General features: G+C 38.2%; 2 protein-coding genes across 2 annotated transcripts in view; one reads left to right on the top strand and one right to left on the bottom strand.

The window, feature by feature from the left end:
* Positions 1 to 5,454: 5,454 nt before the first annotated feature.
* Positions 5,455 to 8,741, top strand: LOC107041307. Its single transcript, XM_015261798.1, has 4 exons — positions 5,455 to 5,549; positions 5,616 to 5,841; positions 6,673 to 7,142; positions 7,256 to 8,741. Exons 1-4 carry the CDS (start codon positions 5,455 to 5,457, stop codon positions 8,739 to 8,741), a joined length of 2,277 nt encoding a protein of 758 aa, XP_015117284.1.
* Positions 8,742 to 14,230: 5,489 nt separating this feature from the next.
* LOC107041319 (homeobox protein goosecoid) overlaps positions 14,231 to 18,713 on the bottom strand; it is a 6,991-nt gene continuing 2,508 nt past the window's right edge. The window contains exon 3 of the mRNA XM_015261814.1: positions 14,231 to 14,419. Within this exon, the coding sequence (XP_015117300.1) occupies positions 14,231 to 14,419 (189 nt within the window). The remainder of the gene's footprint in view (positions 14,420 to 18,713) is intronic.

Here is an 18,713-nt window from a genome sequence, read left to right as displayed (position 1 = left end):
TGAGAGCCCCACCCCGAGCGAAAACACACCGCTCGCTTGAATCACGTGAATGTATTGCGAATGAGCATTTAAAAAATACTTTAAATTTTTTTTTCAACATGAATTTTCCTCTTTTTGCAATTTCTTCACGAGATTCTTTTCATTTTGCTGAGAGGAGGGATGTGGTGAAGGAGTCTACATCCCACAGCTGAGTATAATTTCTTCAATGCTCTAATGGAAATGAAATCCCTTAGGACAAAGTATAAGGGGTGGTAGGTAGGATAAACGAGGGCCGAACGCGTTAAGCTGTGCCTCCGGGGCCCACCGACGACTAGTGTTTATACCTGTGGTGATGCCTGTGCTCACTTTCACAGCCATTTCATTTGATTACCACCTGGAGACTGTTGGGATACAGTTTATCCCCATCGTCTTGTCGGCGGTGTTATTCGTTGTTATTATTAATCATGATATTTGTCATTAGGATGATTTTTGTATCTGGATTGAGACACATTTCATGACGTCATTGTGCCGCAACGAGCGCTCGACCAACAGTGTTAGCAGTTCGTGACGTCACCCCATTTAAAATTGTACAGGTTTTGGCTATAAATCGCCAAAATCTGTCAACCCTGTCGACCAATCGCAGGCATGGGAACCGATCTAACCTAACCCTGCGCGCGCAGCTCCGAACGCAGCCAATGAGAGACTAGAACATCTCTGGGATAGTATAGCCTAAAAATATGAGTTAAGGGGTCTCTGCAGTACTTTTGGGTAAAATATGACAATCTGCTTGCGAATTAAATATATCATATAGTAAACAAAAATGTTAAAAAGGTATTTTTAAAAGCAATTCTAACTACTTTTATGGTTTCGTTCGTGTTTAAGGATGTTCTACACCCTTTCTGCCAAAATTCACGTTTTTTTAAATTTTTCTGGCAAACATGATGGAATTGACGTGAAAAAATATAACGTTTTTGCGTTTTGTCATTATTTAATGACTGACGAAATTTTAAGGTGGTGCGAACATTTTCCTGCGTTTTCTCTAAACTTTTAAAAAGAACCACAAAACTGTAGAAAAAACGCATGAAAATTATCGCACCACTACGCAACTTCGTGAGCCATTAAAGAATGACAAACCACAAAATTGTTATATTTTTTCACGTCACTCCCATCGATAATTTGCCAGAAAAATGAAAACAACGTCAATTTTGGCTAAAAGGGTGTCGAACATCCTTAATTAATTATTCAAATTGCGCCTTATACACAACCTTTATGGACACTACTTTGTCCCATACCCCTCACACTGTTGACAATGTGCTAGCCAGCAAAGGAAGCTAAATTGTTCTATATTAAGCCCTAAACTAAAATATGGGCACGAAGTCCCACCGGGTTTTATCCTTAATTTGTTCAATAAATTAATGGGTTGACCCTCGATCGGTCGCGTCATGGCACGAGCGCCGTTCTGTCTCGGTTTTTATTTTTTACGCTGAAACGTTGTTGAGAAGAAATCTGAAAAAATTGGAATTCCTACTTTCCACCATGTCAAACATTTAAACAATTTTTGTTCTGTGCATCTTTGCGCCGATCAAAAATTAAAATTCCTTAAAAATTCGACTCGGTCAAAATCTCTGTGTTTAACCTCTAAATGTCAAATTTTCGCACCGAATGGAAATCAATTTTTGAATGTTTTCACTTTTCTTGTTTTATATTGATATTAGTTGTTAGTTGGAAGTTCAGAGTTACTCGTTTAATCATAAATACATCATTTTTTGAACTTTGTTTTTTCTGAAAATGGTAAAATACACGGAACGGCGCAGCGCTCATCACGTGACCAGATACGTTTGGTAGAGGTGCGACCACTCGAGGGTTAAGGATGTTCGACACCCTTTTAGCCAAAATGGACGTTGTTTTCATTTTTCTGGCAAATGATCGATGGGAGTGACGTGAAAAAATATAACGATTTTGTGGTTTGTCATTCTTTAATGGCTCACGAAGTTGCGTAGTGGTGCGATAATTTTCATGCGTTTTTTCTACAGTTTTGTGATTCTTTTTAAAAGTTTAGAGAAAACGCAGGAAAATGTTCGCACCACCTTAAAATTTCGTCAGTCATTAAATAATGACAAAACGCAAAAACGTTATATTTTTTCACGTCAATTCCATCATAAGTTTGCCAGAAAAATTAAAAAAACGTGAATTTTGGGAGAAAGGGTGTAGAACATCCTTAAGAATAAAAATGGCTGTGTCTAACCTGAAAACATCCCCTAAAAGAGTCTCATACGTCCGATAAATCATGCAAAATCACGAATACAAGTCTCTATTCTCAATTACCCCTCGGCTTCCCTCCATAACCTCAAATGTCCTCGTCAAATAACCCATTCAAGTGCAGTTGCACATGATAAACGAGATAGAGAAGGCGTTTCACCCAATAATGTAACAACAGATGACCAACGGGTTTTGATGCTGAAGTTACCCCTGATTTATCCTTCACGAATATGTATTTCGGTTAACGCAGGGAAATCGTGTGGGTTTCCACCGCCTCTGGCTATATCCCCCGGAATCAGTTGCCAGATTATTCTATTACCGCGTATCAACATTGGGGTTTGTTTGGTATCAAAACAGCACTGGATACGCTCAACGCGCGTGCCAGGGCCAATTGTTTCAGCTATGCCCTGGCACAGATAAAGAATTTAACGTCGGGTAATTAAAAGGCTGCCGGGCAATTTTACCGCCGATCAAAATATTATTTCAGGCCTTTTTTCTTCGTTACGCTTTTACATTATTATCACAATTTAATCCTTGCAGAATAATTTTTTCCCGTGCACCTCATTAAATCAACTGATGGGGACATTTTTTTTTTCAGAAGAAAAATTCTCGCTAATTGATGAATTGAGTGGAAATTGATAAACGAGAGATTCCGAAAAAAATTGCATGCCTCGTGCATATGGAAATAGTTTGGCGGGAGGGGGGAAGGGGGACGTTACCTCGACAGCGCGAATTCACCTCCCGGGCCGCTCGAAACAATAATAATCGGCGCACGGGGGTTCCATCCCCGTGACGCTCAGCGAGCCGGTAATTAAAATAAAATTAATTGGATTGTTCTGGGCGGCGCGCGTGCTACCACGCACCCCTGCGGGCTATGTTCAAGGATATGTGTCGCGGTATGTGTGGTATACTGAGTCTTTGGTAAATGTGACAGTTAAATGATACGACGAGGTTTTTTTAATGAGGAAATGAAAGTTAATTTGGTCGATCAATTAACGAGATGAATTATGGGAGATTTTTTATTCTGTTTTAGTTGATTGTTTTTTTGTGAGTGGGTGGTGAACATTATTTTAGGATGATGGTGGAATAGAATGTATTACCCGAGTGGAAATTTAAATTAGGATAGAATAAGAGACTGACCAGTGAAAATTGATTTTGATCAATTTTGGATCAGAAATGTAACGCATTCTGATCCGAAAGTCTAATCAATAAATTCTGACCAGTATTGAACCTAATACTAATGTAGATCCAAGCTAACTGAGTGAAATTTCCACTCGGGTAGGGGATGGTGGGGCAAAATGAAACACGGGGCAAAATGAAACAGCAAGAAAATCTTGTGATCTAAGGGAGATAGAACGATTTTCATGAAAACCTTTTTTGTAGAGAATTTTACAAGCTACAAAAAAGGTCCTCTTCAAAAATGTCCTATCTCCTTTAGATGACGAGATTTTCCCACTGTTTCATTTTGCCCCGTGTTTCATTTTGCCCCATGCTCCCCTAGTTCTGGGTTAAAATCTACACTGAGAGAAAAACGACAAAGTTCTCAAGCAAGTCTTACTTGTGCCAAGAAAATATTTTTTTGAAAATTATCAAAAATGGATTTTTTGTGCCAAACATGCAGCGAGTGCGCCGGAGTGAAAAATTTTTGTCGCAAGAATAGATTTAGTAGTTGAAAAAAAATTGCATTCTCTGTACACACAAGAAATGTCGTTTCTAGCACTACTCCTTCGTTATTCGATACTCCCATATGTATTTTGCTCCCGAAAAATCTTTGTTTTATGCGAAACAAGGGATAGTAGTTTTTCGTTTCGGCTGTCTAATAATCACAGACAACAAATGAACCCTTAAATGAAACAATAATAATGATATGATAGCAATCTTGTAACTTAGGGATAAAATATTTGTTGATAAATTTTCCTCTATGTGAGATATTTTCATCCTGAAAAGGCACCGTCTGGTGTGAATTATCCGCCTCTTGAGCCAAATATTTCGTTGCTGTCGAAAGCAGAACAATTATTCATGTTTGAGATTTTCAAATTCGAATCAAACAAATTCAGTAGCGAAGCGGTAAACCGGGTCAAGTCGACTTAGCCCTTCGCTGAGTTTTCGAGGAATATCTCCGAATTCAAGAAAAATAGCGAAATTTTCATTATAACCTTTTTTGTAGAGCGAACTGAGAGCTACAAAAAAGTTTTTTAGAAAAAATTTCTATGTTCCTTAGGTTCCGAGATATTCATTAAAAACTGACCAATAGTCTAAATCGACTTAAACCGGTTTACCGCTTCGCTAGTGAATTCTTTTTTGGCAATTTTCAACTAGCGATTTTGTTGGCCCAAACAAGACTTGTTTGACAACGTGGTTGTTTGTCTCTCAGTGTAGAGTGAAGGAGTTTTGAAGAAAACTTGAAAATTCAGAGAGAATACTTCTTAAAATATGGAAAATGCATGGCAGGAAAACCCTTGTGACCCTCATGACTTTTATTCTCAGGTGTCGTCTAAGAATAATCACCTCACTCGCTTTTTTTCATTTACTTGGCTCACTTGAATTGAAAAATTATAACCCAAAATTAGATCTTATTATTTTCCGAAATGAAGACGTTTTCATCTTTAGATAATCTCAGTATCTCAAATCAAAATAATATTCCTTGGTTTTAAAAACGCCCAGAAAATTATCTTAACATTCTCTCAATTTGCGATGCATTTCACATAATTATTGAGAATTCCTTTTATGAAAAGCGTATTTTCATTCTCGAAAAACTTTAAAAGCTTGTTTTTGTGGCCTCGGAGTGTTATTAAAACCCTCCGCCCCCTAGAATCTCTGTAATTTTATAAACACCCGGTAAAATCTTGCGTCACGGTATGGGCTTCGTCGAGATTGCCTTTCTAAGCTGTACGGCTTCGTCTGCCTTGTCGGGAAAATAATTACAAAATCACGGACAGCCGCACCCCCTGTGGCCCCCTCACTTTTGTGAAGGAGTCTTTTGGAGTCATTCACAACGCCCTCGGTTAAACGAGGCATTACATGCAACCCACTTTGCATTCGTGGTTTATAATCATGAGTATAATTCAGTCCGCGAATAAATTTGGGTGCGAGAAATGAGGTAGATGAGGCTGTTGAGTTGATGAAATTAAACTCAATCAAATCAGATGCTCTTTTTTTTTAATCCCCCAACCATCAAAATTTCCCGTGAATAAAGCGAAAAATTCCACCGAAAAAATGGGCGAATCGGGGGAAAAATCGAGGGATCCCTGCAAAGAAGAGAAATGGCGGTGCGAGGAGGACGATCCCCTCTGGAGGGTCTACGTGAAGTCGTAAGAATGAAAAAAAATCAGTACACGAAAATACAGGGCGGGTGGACATGATCTCAATAAATTCAGATATCTCGAGAATGAGAGGAGACTTGAGAGAGACGACAGGTTCGATCAGCGTCAGCCGGGTGAACTCGCCAGGTTACCCGACTTGCTCAACGATGATAGTATACCACCATCCCACTGTTGCTTTCCGCTCGATACTTTCAATCTCAGTGAACGAACACGACTGCCTGACCGTATCAATACCAACGAGAAAATCAGGATTTGGCGGAACATGAAAGCGGATACTCAAGTATTTATTCATCAATTTTTATTCGCAACGAAAAAATGCAGTCGAATTGGAAATGTAGATTTTTTTTTTCAATTTGCATGAAATTTTTTTTTATTTTATTTCCTCTCGGCCACAGGATGTTAATTTTTTTTTCAACTTAAAGTCAGTTCAGCCATGAAGATGTCCCAGTGTCCCAGAAAATACCCCTATAGTCTGGAAAACTGCGCGATTCCTTCATCAGTTTTTATTATTCTCAATGAAAAATATGCACTCGAATCCGAAATCTAGAATTTTTTATTTTTATTTTTATTTTTATTTTCATAAACCTTTTTTTTTTTTTTCATTTCATTCCATTTCGGCAATGAAAATACTCCTACAGTCTTGAAAACTGCGCGATTGCTTCATCAGTTTTTATTATTCTCAATGAAAAATATGCACTCGAATCCGAAATCTAGAATTTTTTATTTTTATTTTTATTTTCATAAACCTTTTTTTTTCATTTTATTCCATTTCGGCAATGAAAATACTCCTATAGTCTTGAAAACTGCGCGATTGCTTCATCAGTTTTTATTATTCTCAATGAAAAATATGGACTCGAATCCGAAATGTAGATTTTTTTTTAAATTTTTATTTTCATGAACCTTTTTTTTAATTTTATTCCATTTCGGCAATGAAAATACTCCTATAGTCTTGAAAACTGCGCGATTGCTTCATCAGTTTTTATTATTCTCAATGAAAAATATGCACTCGAATCGGAAATCTCGAATTTTTTCTTTCAATTTACATACTTTTTTTTTCATTTCATTTTTTCTCGGCCACAAGATATTAAGTTTTTTAGAAACTTAAATTCAGTTTAGCCATGAAGATGCCCCAGTAGTGTCAAAATCTGTGCGAAAATTATGGCCCTGTGTGTCTCGCGACTTCTACGAAGACCAGAGACTCTTAAAAATCCTCGAGAAGCGAAAATTGCCGGGACTACTGCCCTGTCAGGACATTTACCCCGAGAATAACGACGAGCCCGACAATTTCGCGCATTACAAAGAGCTGGGACACGCTCGGATCCCCGTGTCATGCCCCCGCTCTGAGAAATTATTACTAGTGGATCGAGCCTCTGGCGATCATCCCGGTCTCGTCGATGGTGAGTACGTAATCTCAGAGCTGGCGTCCGAAGCCGATGAGAATCGCGTCTACACTCAAGTGTGCTTGAGGGGAACCAAGGGGATGCGTGTGATTGAATTGAGTGGGGCGAGGGCGCGGGAGAAGACCTGGAAGTTCTGTTTTTATCAGGCAATCGTTGCTCTCCTGGCTAAAACTCAGTTGAGGTCGGTGCATAATGAATTATTCTATTCAAATTCAATTTGCTTATTACGAGATCAGCCGGAACCATAACATTCCCCTGAAATTTCTCCCCCCGCAATGATAAAATCCCTTGCAGATATAAATACGCGACGAGTTCGAACATAGATTACATCTACGATCACGCCTGGATGCTGTTCATCCACATAGGAAGTCTCAACATAAAAAAGAAACTCCAGCTCGACGATATCGTCGTTTACAACTACAAATACTCGGTGGAGATTGACCTAGAGGACGAACTAGCTGTCCCAAAAATTCCCGACGTCCCCTGGACATTCCTGGAGCCATCAGTCAAGAGGATAAAGCACCAGAAGCGTCCAGAACTCATGAAGATGAGCGAGGAACTCGGCTGGGAGAAGATAAACCACAAAAACCATCCCCCAATCCACAGAGACACGGAGACAATCGAGAAATTTCTCGGGAATGTCCCAGACGATTGCCACAACTTCATCCTGAGGACTTGCAGATTCTCCCTAGCAGTCTGGAGAGATGGTAATTTCTGGTACATCTACAACCCCTACCGCTGCGATGCTTTCGGCTACTGGGATGACCAGGGCAATGCATGCATAATCAAGTTCACCTCGAGGAATACGTTAAACCGTCACATCGTCATTCTCCTGCTGAGAGCCTACGCTCACGAGGCCCACGCTATCAATAGCCCCCAGGAAGCTCCACCCCGAGAGCCCCTCATAATCCAACTATTCAAGATAACATACACCTGCGCCAAGATTCACAATCTCAAATTTCTGGAACGCAAGCCCCCAAAATCGAGGCGCCAAAAAGTCTGGAGGGACCAGGAGATCAAGCCCCTCCCCGATAACTACGCGGGACCGGTTGAGAAGAAGAGTTGGCTGAAGACACATCAGATAATTTGGACGAAATGCACAAAAGGCACCAGCAAAAAGATAAAGTGGCACGAGTATTACGTCGAGGAGCCCGACAAAGTATTCTCCCTCTGGGGCGAGATACATCCGACGGAGGAGATATTTTCAAAAAAAAACCGGGGAAATCAGGTGTACGCTTGCTATGTCGTGGCTGCTGGTATGAGTCGCATAATGGCACCGGAATATTGGACTCCCAAGACGATGGATACTGTTGTCATGTGTGGAGACAGATATTACACGTTGAGTAGACTTCAAAGTGATTTTACAACGTCAAAGGGTGAATTTATTGCTGCCTGGAATATGCGGCTGTTAAGGCACTTCAAGATCGGTGATATTCTCTTTGAGATTGATGTTATGAGGGGGGTCACGGGGAGGCTGTATACGGAGGAGTCGCTCTGGAGGATTCTCGAGCAATTCTTTATCAAGCACTCGTTTGGAATACTCAACTGTGAGAATTCATGTCTCGGGATTTTTAAACTCTCGGGGGCTTATTTCATGATGGACGTCGACTCTGTGGGACCACCGGTTTTCGGTCTGGGGGATGGGGTCGGCTATCTGGTGAGGGTCACGTCCTTCAGGAGATTTGTCGTTAGTCTGGTGATCACTATTGCGTCGGCTGAGTGCAGTTTTTTCACTCTGCATCCGGTGGAGGTCGTGAAAATTGTCGATGTTGGACCTTGAGGTCATTGGAATCATTATGCCATTGCGTGAAATAAATTTCATTTGGAAGTTCTGGTCTCCCTCAACCCTGGGGAAATGATTTGGCATTCGAGACAGTCGATTTCTCCTTTTCAACAGTTGCATCCTCACAAGTACATAATAAGAAGCAAAATAACACCGATGTAAGTTTTCCCGCAATAAATGATGTAATGGAAACTGCAGAATACAATTGAAACTCATTCGAGGAATCAATACGGAAGCCTCTGACACCAGCAACATTTCCGAAGTATCTTCCCCCAGGTGCAGCATTCAGAATTCAATGAAAGAATTCGAAAAAACTCGGGAGATGTAATATTCCAATTTTAATTCAACGGGGAATTAATTAAAACTCTTATGAAATTGTTAATAAGAACTCATGTTAAGGAGTGAGTGGAAACCGGGCAAACAGTGCGTTTCAGAGTAAACGCGGAAACAAAAGGGAAAATTTTCATTAGAATTTTATAAACACGTGGGGCACATAGGTTCAACCAAGAAAGACTCCTGTGTTTTTATCGTCTCTCCGACTGAATCAAGTCTTTGAATGTAATGTTTAATTTTCTATTGAGAAGAACATTTTTCATCCACTCCAAAAAGAGAATTTTTTTTTCATTTTCAATTCCAAATACAATAATTTTCTAGAAGATGATTGAATTAGGGATAAATACAATAGCCCAGCATGTTTGTTTTTTCACTCGACAGTCAGAAAAAAAATTCCCTCGAACTTTTCAAAAAAAAAAAATCCCACAGATGAATTTGTCACTCGCTTAGTCTTCTTTTAAGAAAAACTCCTGTATTTTTCTCATTTCTCAATTTCTCATTAACTCAAAACTGCATCACGTCACTGTCAAGAAAATGTTTATTTTTCCATTGAGAAGAAAATTTTTTAACTGCTAAAAGGGAATTTTTTTCAATTCAAAATAAAACAATTTTTTAAAAGATGATTGAATTAGGAATAAATACAATAGACCAGTAGATTCGTTTTTCCATTCGACACTCAGAAAAAAAATTCCCTCGATGAACTTTTCAAGATAAAAAAAACTCCTACAGAAGAATTTGTCACTCGCTTACTCTTCTTTTAAGAAATATTGTATTTTTCTCATTTTTGCATTTCTTATTAACTCAAAACTGCATCAAGTCGCTTTCAATATAATGCAAAAAGAGAATTTTTTTCAATTTCATTACAACAATTTTTTAAATGATGATTGAATTTGGGATAAATACAATAGCCCAGCAGGTTTGTTTTTCCATTCGACACTCAGAAAAAAAATTCCCCCGAACTTAAAAAAAAAACCTATAGAAGAATTTGTCACTCGCTTGCTCTTCTTTCAAGAAATATATGTATTTTTCTCATTTCTGCATTTCTTATCAACTCAAAACTGCATCAAGTCGCTTTCAATATAATATTTATTTCTGATTGTTATTTTTCCAACCCAAATATCGGGCAATATAATTGGCCCATTCGACATCACGTGGTACAAGCTAGAGAGTTTTCAACTGATAATTTTTTGATAATTTTCTCTGGTAGTTGCTATATAAAAAACAAAACATCATGCAGTCGAATTAACCCGTCGTCAAACTGACAGATTGAATTTATTGTGGTAATCCGAGGATTTTTATTCGAAATGAGTGTTAATTATACAATTTTCGTTTCTCAATAGTGAGTTTCGTCTCATGGTCCAATTATATTGCCCGACATTTGGATTGGAAAAATAATCCCCCAAATACCACACGAGCTTCAAAATTAATCGGGCATTTTCCTCAAGGTTCCGATAATTTTGAAGCTCTTGTGGTATTACAAGTGAGAAATTTAAAAAATGCCAAATACAATTTTCAAACGGACGAATAAATGAATAAATACAATAGCTCAGCATGTTTGTTTTTCCATTCGAAACTCAGAACGAAAATTCTCTCCATCAACTTGACAAGAAAAAAAAATCCTAAAGAAGAATTTGTCACTCGCTTGCCCTTCCATAAAAACACGATTTGAAAGGGCATTCGTACCAGTTACAATTGCGGCTTTCTGATTATTCACAAACAAAGCACCGGAAAGTCCTTAACAAGCTTGCCAAACTGGGCGCTTCACGCTCGGCCAACGCCACTGACTTTGGTCACCTGAATAATTGAGTACCTCGTGAATTTCTTCGCCCCCACACTCTGTGAAAATAAAGGCATCTGAGAGAGAGACACTAAATCTGGGATAGAAACAGAACCACTTAAGTCGAGCGTCTTTAGGTCTCAACGCTCTTGTACGACTCTCCTTCAACCAACGGGGGACCATTAAACTTGCACCGGGAATCGTCTTAGTTTCGGTACGCCCCGAGGGTTTATGTACTTACCCCTGGAAACTCGGCTAACTTTACGGTGCGGCGAACTTCCACCAAAACCCCCACGTCCCTGTGTCCGTAATTGCCAACCCCTAGGCCAGGGGGGGAGGGGGAGTTGCTATTCTAACAATTTTTTTTATTCATCCACTATCTCCCGGAAAATTCGCGACAATTTGCCGAGGACCTCTTCAAATACCTTTTTCAGAGGAAAAATATTCGCCATTGGGAATTCTCTGATATGCATTCTATAGCTTATTTTTTTATAATTTTTTATCAAAATTTTCATCATGATTTTTTTAAGTGAAGAAATACTTTTTTATCTCTCTATATTATAAAAATCCAAATCGACTTCTGGTGATAAAAGTTAAGGGTCATGAGGGTCAGATTAAGGATCGCAAGAGTCAAAATGAGAGTTTCAATATCTCTCTAAATTGCAAAAAGCCAAATCGGCTTTTGGTGATGAAAATTTGGTGCCCAAAATTAAGGGTTAGAAATGAAGAGTCAAAGTGAGGGTCACGAGGGTCAGATTAAGGGTCACAAGCGGGTGGGGGTTGGCGAGCGGAATTCTCTGATATGCATTCTATAGCTTATTTTTTTATAATTTTTTATCAAAATTTTCATCATGATTTTTTTAAGTGAAGAAATACTTTTTTATCTCTCTATATTATAAAAATCCAAATCGACTTCTGGTGATAAAAGTTAAGGGTCATGAGGGTCAGATTAAGGATCGCAAGAGTCAAAATGAGAGTTTCAATATCTCTCTAAATTGCAAAAAGCCAAATCGGCTTTTGGTGATGAAAATTTGGTGCCCAAAATTAAGGGTTAGAAATGAAGAGTCAAAGTGAGGGTCACGAGGGTCAGATTAAGGGTCACAAGCGGGTGGGGGTTGGCGAGCGGAATTCTCTGATATGCATTCTATAGCTTATTTTTTTATAATTTTTTATCAAAATTTTCATCATGATTTTTTTAAGTGAAGAAATACTTTTTTATCTCTCTATATTATAAAAATCCAAATCGACTTCTGGTGATAAAAGTTAAGGGTCATGAGGGTCAGATTAAGGATCGCAAGAGTCAAAATGAGAGTTTCAATATCTCTCTAAATTGCAAAAAGCCAAATCGGCTTTTGGTGATGAAAATTTGGTGCCCAAAATTAAGGGTTAGAAATGAAGAGTCAAAGTGAGGGTCACGAGGGTCAGATTAAGGGTCACAAGCGGGTGGGGGTTGGCGAGCGGAATTCTCTGATATGCATTCTATAGCTTATTTTTTTATAATTTTTTATCAAAATTTTCATCATGATTTTTTTAAGTGAAGAAATACTTTTTTATCTCTCTATATTATAAAAATCCAAATCGACTTCTGGTGATAAAAGTTAAGGGTCAGAAGGGTCAGATTAAGGATCGCAAGAGTCAAAATGAGAGTTTCAATATCTCTCTAAATTGCAAAAAGCCAAATCGGCTTTTGGTGATGAAAATTTGGTGCCCAAAATTAAGGGTTAGAAATGAAGAGTCAAAGTGAGGGTCACGAGGGTCAGATTAAGGGTCACAAGCGGGTGGGGGTTGGCGAGCGGAGCGGGCAGGGGGCGTTGCCACCTAGTAATTAATGCTTATCAAGTTGTGAAGCTATAAACAATTAATTACTAAATTAATTATTTGTTTACGAGCTATTACAAATCAAACACACATTATTCATTCTCTATTACGATCGCATAAGACATTACCACCCGATGCTCAAGGTTCTGTCACCTTTGTAATAGAGCAGTCTTACTTGTGCCAAAAAAATAGTTTTTTGAAAATTATCAGAAAAGGATTTTTCTTGTGCCAAACATGCAGAGAGTGCGCCGGAATGAAAAATTGTTGTCGCAAAAATAGATTCAGTAGTTAAAAAAAAATTGCATTCTCTGTACACGCAAGAAATGTCATTTCTAGCACTATTCCTTCGTTTTTCGATACTCCCATAAGTATTTTGCTCCCGAAAAATCTTTGTTTTATGCGAAACAAGCGATAGTAGTTTTTCGTTTCGGCTGTCTAGTAATCACAGACAACAAATCTGTAGCGAAGCGGTAAGCCGGTTTAAGTCGATTTAGACTATTGGTCAGTTTTTAACAAATATCTCGGAATCTAAGGAAGATAGTTATGTTTGTGTAATAACCTTGTTTGAAACGCAACTTAAATTCCAGAACATTCTGGTCGACTATCGGCCTACTTCGAAAATCTCCGGGATCCTTCGGGTCATCAGTCATAAGTCACCGAAACACGCGCGAATCAGTTTAGGCTTAGCCTCTCACCGTACAAGTCTATCTCGGGCAAATCACCTGTACAAGTTTTATATCGCACCTCACCGAGTACAGTAGCTCTTTGAACCTCACCTAACTCACTAGTAATCAAGTACATCACCGGTCTTTGTAAGATCATCGTTTTGTTCAGTACATCACCTCTGTTGATTAAATTCAGCCTAAAGTCAGTGACTCAACGAATTTACAGTGAAAGACAATCATCAATTTAATTAGACATTCAACTATTAAAATTTCCAAAGAGTGTAAATAGTTTTGACAAAGTGGTTCGATCCCACAAAATAAAGTGTGATATTTTAAATCCGGCTCATCAGTAATTTTCCCAACAACTCCCTCCACATTTTCATCCCACATCCACCCTAAATTTAGTCATTCACCAAACAAACCTTTTTTGTAGCTCTTAATTCGCTCTACAAAAAAGGTTATGATGACAATTTCGCTATTTCTCTTAGATTCGGAGATATTCCTCGAAAACTCAGCGAAGAGCTAAGTCGACTTGACCCGGTTTACTGCTTCGCTACTGAAATGAACCCTTAAATGAAACAATAATAATTATATGATAGCAATCTTGTAACTTAGGGATAAAATATTAGTTGATGAATTTTCCTCTCATATTCAATTTTGCACAATAATTTATTTCGTATTTATACACATTTACCAAGCATATGTACAGGTCTACTCGTATTTACAAGTTAACGTGATGTATTTACATAATTTATTTTATACGCTATTTTGATTTTTTCTTTAGGGCTCTAGAGTACTTTATTATACGATAGTTAAGTCATTTTAGTGACGGTTCTTGGAGTCATTATAAAAGGATTCACTGGGATGTGGAGTACCGGGTTTGGGGGGGTGAACTACGCCACCTCGAGGTCAGAACTGTCGGTGTCCGGCTCGTGTTGGCCGTTCAGGGAAATGTGACCACGGGACAGGGGGGGCATTCCGTCCTCCGTTCGTTGACGCTGCTCCAGCTGCAGCTTGCGGAGACGCTCTTGCTCTTCTCGCTTCTGCTTCCGCCATTTTGCTCGACGATTCTTAAACCATACCTTCAACAAAATGGAGGCAATCAGTCATTTTGCACTTTTATCCCATCTTTTAGATAACATTCCTTCGAAATAATTTTTCATCTCAATTTTTCTCCAATTTTATCTCATCATTCGCAAAGGAATTATTTTCAGAGAAAATATCTTCGATGGTCTCAAAAATTATTCTTGAATGTTTTATCTCAGACTGTTTTGAAGATTATTCATCGGGAAATATTTTTTTTATGCATACAAATAATAGATCTTCATCAAGAAAAATTATTCCAGACTATCTAAAACAATTATCTCGCAAGTTTTTCTTGAGATCATTTTTTTTTCAAAATGAAAAAATTAAGACATGTAATCTTGAAAAAATAAAAAAAAAATTATTCAATCAAAATATTTATGAGTTTTTCGCGAATCACATCGTCAACTCAAACAATTTGATTTTATCGAGAAGAGCAAGTGTTTTTCCAGCGACAAATTACCCCTCCGTTAACATTTTCATTCTTATTCCCTCGTTTTTACTTGTATTTGACTTTCCCTTTGAGACCGGTGTGTTTGGAGAGTGTCTCCCTCGCGCGTGTAAATCAAATATCTCAAGTTTTTCCACCGTATACATTTTCCTCTTCGTTGAAAATACGAGAACTGAAATCCTCGTACTAATTCTCAGCAAATAACAACGATGAATAGTTGCAGGTGTATACACGCTATCCAGGTATGTGTTGTTTCAGAATCTTGGGGATGACGGGAAGTTTTTGGAGCTAGGTGGGTGGTCTGTGATATGCATATTGACTCTAATATTATAGTTTAGTTAAGAGGATGAAGTGGAGTTGAAAGAAAAAATTAGCTTTTATGCAAAATTCAATATTTTTCTTTCAATGAAGAAAAATTCATTAAAAACACCTTCCAAGGGCCAATTTTGCGCACGAAGAGAAATGTTCCTTTTCGATTTTTTCAAATCAAAATGTTAACAGCTCATTCAATTTTAAATAAAATGGAATAATTTTTTTTCCACGGGAACTACACTTTTTCCCCTTTAGAATGAGCCTAGACTCAATTAATGAATTTGTTTCTGAGTTATGAGTATCACAAAAAAAGTCAAAAGGGGCCGTTTTACCCCACTCTCCCCTACTAGCATTTTTCTAGAAAATTTCTCTCCGTGTACAGTCACTTGACCCTAGTTTGGTCACCTGACGGGAACTTGCGACTCTGGTCACCTCCGCGGGGATTTGCCGCCGTGTTATTTAGGCTCCAGCGTTGCCGAATTCACTCTACACTGCCCGGGCGCGTTTAACGAGTTTCCAGCAACGTCGCGCAACGGGCAATTTCATTTAACATGGGAAAAAATTGTTCAACTGTTGGAAATGATTTTTTTTCTTCCACAATTTGGGATGTAATATTAAAAAAACAATACTAAAATTTTCCAGATACTTTAATTGACGAATTCAAATTTTTTCGGATTTTTCCGGTCAACCAGCCGGTGACAAGACGAAAAAAACGACACGTGCGGCAATTCCCTCGCATGGTGACCAATCTAGGGTTAAATTTTCTTAGTCGATTCCGTATAATCGGTGAGCGAATCGTGAGTGCCGTAATTTTTATTGACCATTTCTCTCCGTGCACTGATAGAATGATTCATTTAGGGGAGGGTGGGGTAAAACGGACAGTTTAGACTTTTATAGAATTATTCATAACTCAGAAACAAATTGATCAATTGAGCTCACTTTAGGCTCGTCACAAAGGGAACGAATTGTTTTTTGTAATGAAAAAAAAATTATCAAATTTTATCACCATTTGAACCCCTCATTAATATTTTAAAAAAAGTCAAAAGTGTCCGTTTTACCCCAAACTCCCCTATTCCAAACGAGATTTGTTAACTATTAACGAACGGTAGAGTTGAATGTTCAACTAGTTAACGAATGGTTCACTTGAATGGCGAAAGTCAATTCAAACAAGGCTCCTCAAATATACATTCATTAACTATTAACGAATGAACATTTGGTGGGACCGAATAGACCCTAACCTCCAACCAAAATCCATTCGTTAACAATAACTAATCCGTTCTATCAGTGTGGTTTCCTCATAAAAAAAAATGTTTTTTTTTTTGGAAATATTTATTCTAATAGATTTGGTTTTATTGATTGAAATGAAGAATACGACCGATGGAAAAATAGGTGATGCTCGTGATACTCTGAAAGGATACATGTGTATATTTAAATCTTCTCGTCTTTCTCCGGGGGGGGGGGGGGNGGGGGGGGGGGGGGGTGAAAACCGTGCGGTGCGCCCTTTTCGTGAATCATTGGAGCGCAGTGAAACGAGAATCGCACACCCATCGAGTTAAGCCACAACGAAGGAAAGCGACAACAATACGAGTGAATATATTCTGAGAATGGTGAATATAGAGAGGAATAACATGTTGAAGGGAAATGAGAAGAAAAAAATTCTAAAAAGATGAAAAACTTTTTAGGCGGGGAAATTAAACAACTTGAGACAAATCTAGACTAATTAGACGTAAGAGAGATGATCATGTGCCGTTGTGATCGCGTGCCCATGTGGTGGATTTATCACTGTAAATAATCAAACGGCATGTGAGGAATTCGTGGAGTGCAGTCGCGACACATGTCCAATTTAAATAATTAAAATGCACCGGCAGTGATGGAATTACTCAGAATTAAATGAATTATCCTCGAAGCTTTTAATCTAGTGTGCAATCGGGTTAATATTAGTCTGCATTATTAATTCGTCAATCCGGAAATTGTTCATTCCAGTAATCGGTTTTTTAATCAACCTCCGAGGGTTTACTGCATAAAACTGAATAGTTCAGTTCCATTCAGTTTTCGTTAAGGATTTTAGTATACAATTTTTTGGGTCAATTCTATTAAATTCTTGTCGATGCGGACCATTAGGGCAACGTTTAGATTTTGAGATTATCGACAATTTTTTTTTGCTCTTTATCGCGGGAGTTCAGTTCATCAACAGGCAAGGAGAAAAATGCACTCTCTATCACGTGATATTGTTGAATAATAAATAGAGAGGTAATGGTAATTTCCAAACCCGGCTGTGTGGCGCGCTTGGTAGCAGCATGAGATTCACAACCTCAAGCTCCCAGGTTCGAGCCCCGGCCGGGCCAAAATTCCACACCAATTTTTCATCACAATTTTCCACATAATATTCAACTGAAAATTCAACACAATTTTCAAACCGAATATTCCACGGAATTTTCAACTGAAAAATCCACTCTACATTCAACATTCCCTGGCTGAAGGCCCTCGGGCGATCACCGCGTTGGCAAGTTAACCCTTGCAACGAAAAACCGGTGAAATTTGAATTTTTTTGGTAATTTCCAAATCGAAAATATTTCTCCAGAATATTGTGTATCTAAAAAAAATGAGTTTCTTGCCCGCGTAAAAAAATTTCTGCCTTTCGAATAACTTCCAGAGATTTATGTGAAAGATCTTCTTGATGAAAAGATTTTTCAGAAGACAAAATCTTTCAGAGAACAATTCGAAAGATCTCTAGAAGATAAATTTGGAATGTCTTTGGGAGCCGATTTTTTTAGATCTTCGGAAGCCATTTTTTAAGATCTTTGGAAAACAATTTCTTTGTCTTCACCATTTTTTTTTGAAAATCTTTGAGAGACTTTTTTCGTTTTCTTTTCTGGTCAAAAAGATTTGACTCGAAGTTTTTAGACCCTCAATTTTTTAAGAAGATCTTTAGAAGACAATTTTTTTTTCTTCAGAAGGCATTTTTTTTTCAGAAGACAATTTTTTTGTGAAAATCTTTTCGAGCCTTTTTTTGTTCTCTTTTCTGGTCAAAAAGATTTGACTCGAAATTTTTAGACCTTCAATTTTTTGACCCTTGAAATGTTGACGATGCGATCGCAAATATTTGTAAAAAAAGTTTTCTGAAAAAAAAAATTGTCTTCCAAAGATCTAAAAAAAATTGTCTCTTTTCTCTCTTCGTCAAACGATTTTCCAACCAACAAATAAGTCTTCGAGGCAGCGGTTAATTCAATCCGATTCAAAAAAATTATCGATCAGTCCACAACTTCGTTAGACCAATTGCCCCACTAAAATTAAAATAACCGAGGGGAACCAGCCCCCCCCCCCTCCGCGCTCCACGGAAGCCTCAAGTTTTCACAGATAAATTGTCCGTGACGTTGGACTGTTTGTCTATCACTGGAAACCCGATAGTGTACTCCGAAGGGTTCGAGAAGAAAAAAGCAATTTGTCAGTTCAAACTTCCCCATTAGGGTGCGGTCCAAGGTCACCCTGTATTTGACCAAGAATTATTTATTCCGCGGTCTCGAAACCCG

The sequence above is a fragment of the Diachasma alloeum genome, unplaced genomic scaffold (genome assembly GCF_001412515.2).
Source record: "Diachasma alloeum isolate Michigan unplaced genomic scaffold, Dall2.0 Dall_scaffold_00362, whole genome shotgun sequence".
Taxonomy (NCBI): domain Eukaryota; kingdom Metazoa; phylum Arthropoda; class Insecta; order Hymenoptera; family Braconidae; genus Diachasma; species Diachasma alloeum.
This window is presented reverse-complemented; position numbering and strand designations above follow the sequence as displayed.

Bases quoted from the DNA above. Each gene is read 5' to 3' on its own strand.
- LOC107041307 (XM_015261798.1), top strand. From the start codon at position 5,455: ATGGGCGAATCGGGGGAAAAATCGAGGGATCCCTGCAAAGAAGAGAAA. The intron at 5,842-6,672 runs GTATTTATTCAT...ACTTAAATTCAG, and splicing joins ACATGAAAGCGGATACTCAA to TTTAGCCATGAAGATGCCCC. The intron at 7,143-7,255 runs GTCGGTGCATAA...AATCCCTTGCAG, and splicing joins CTGGCTAAAACTCAGTTGAG to ATATAAATACGCGACGAGTT.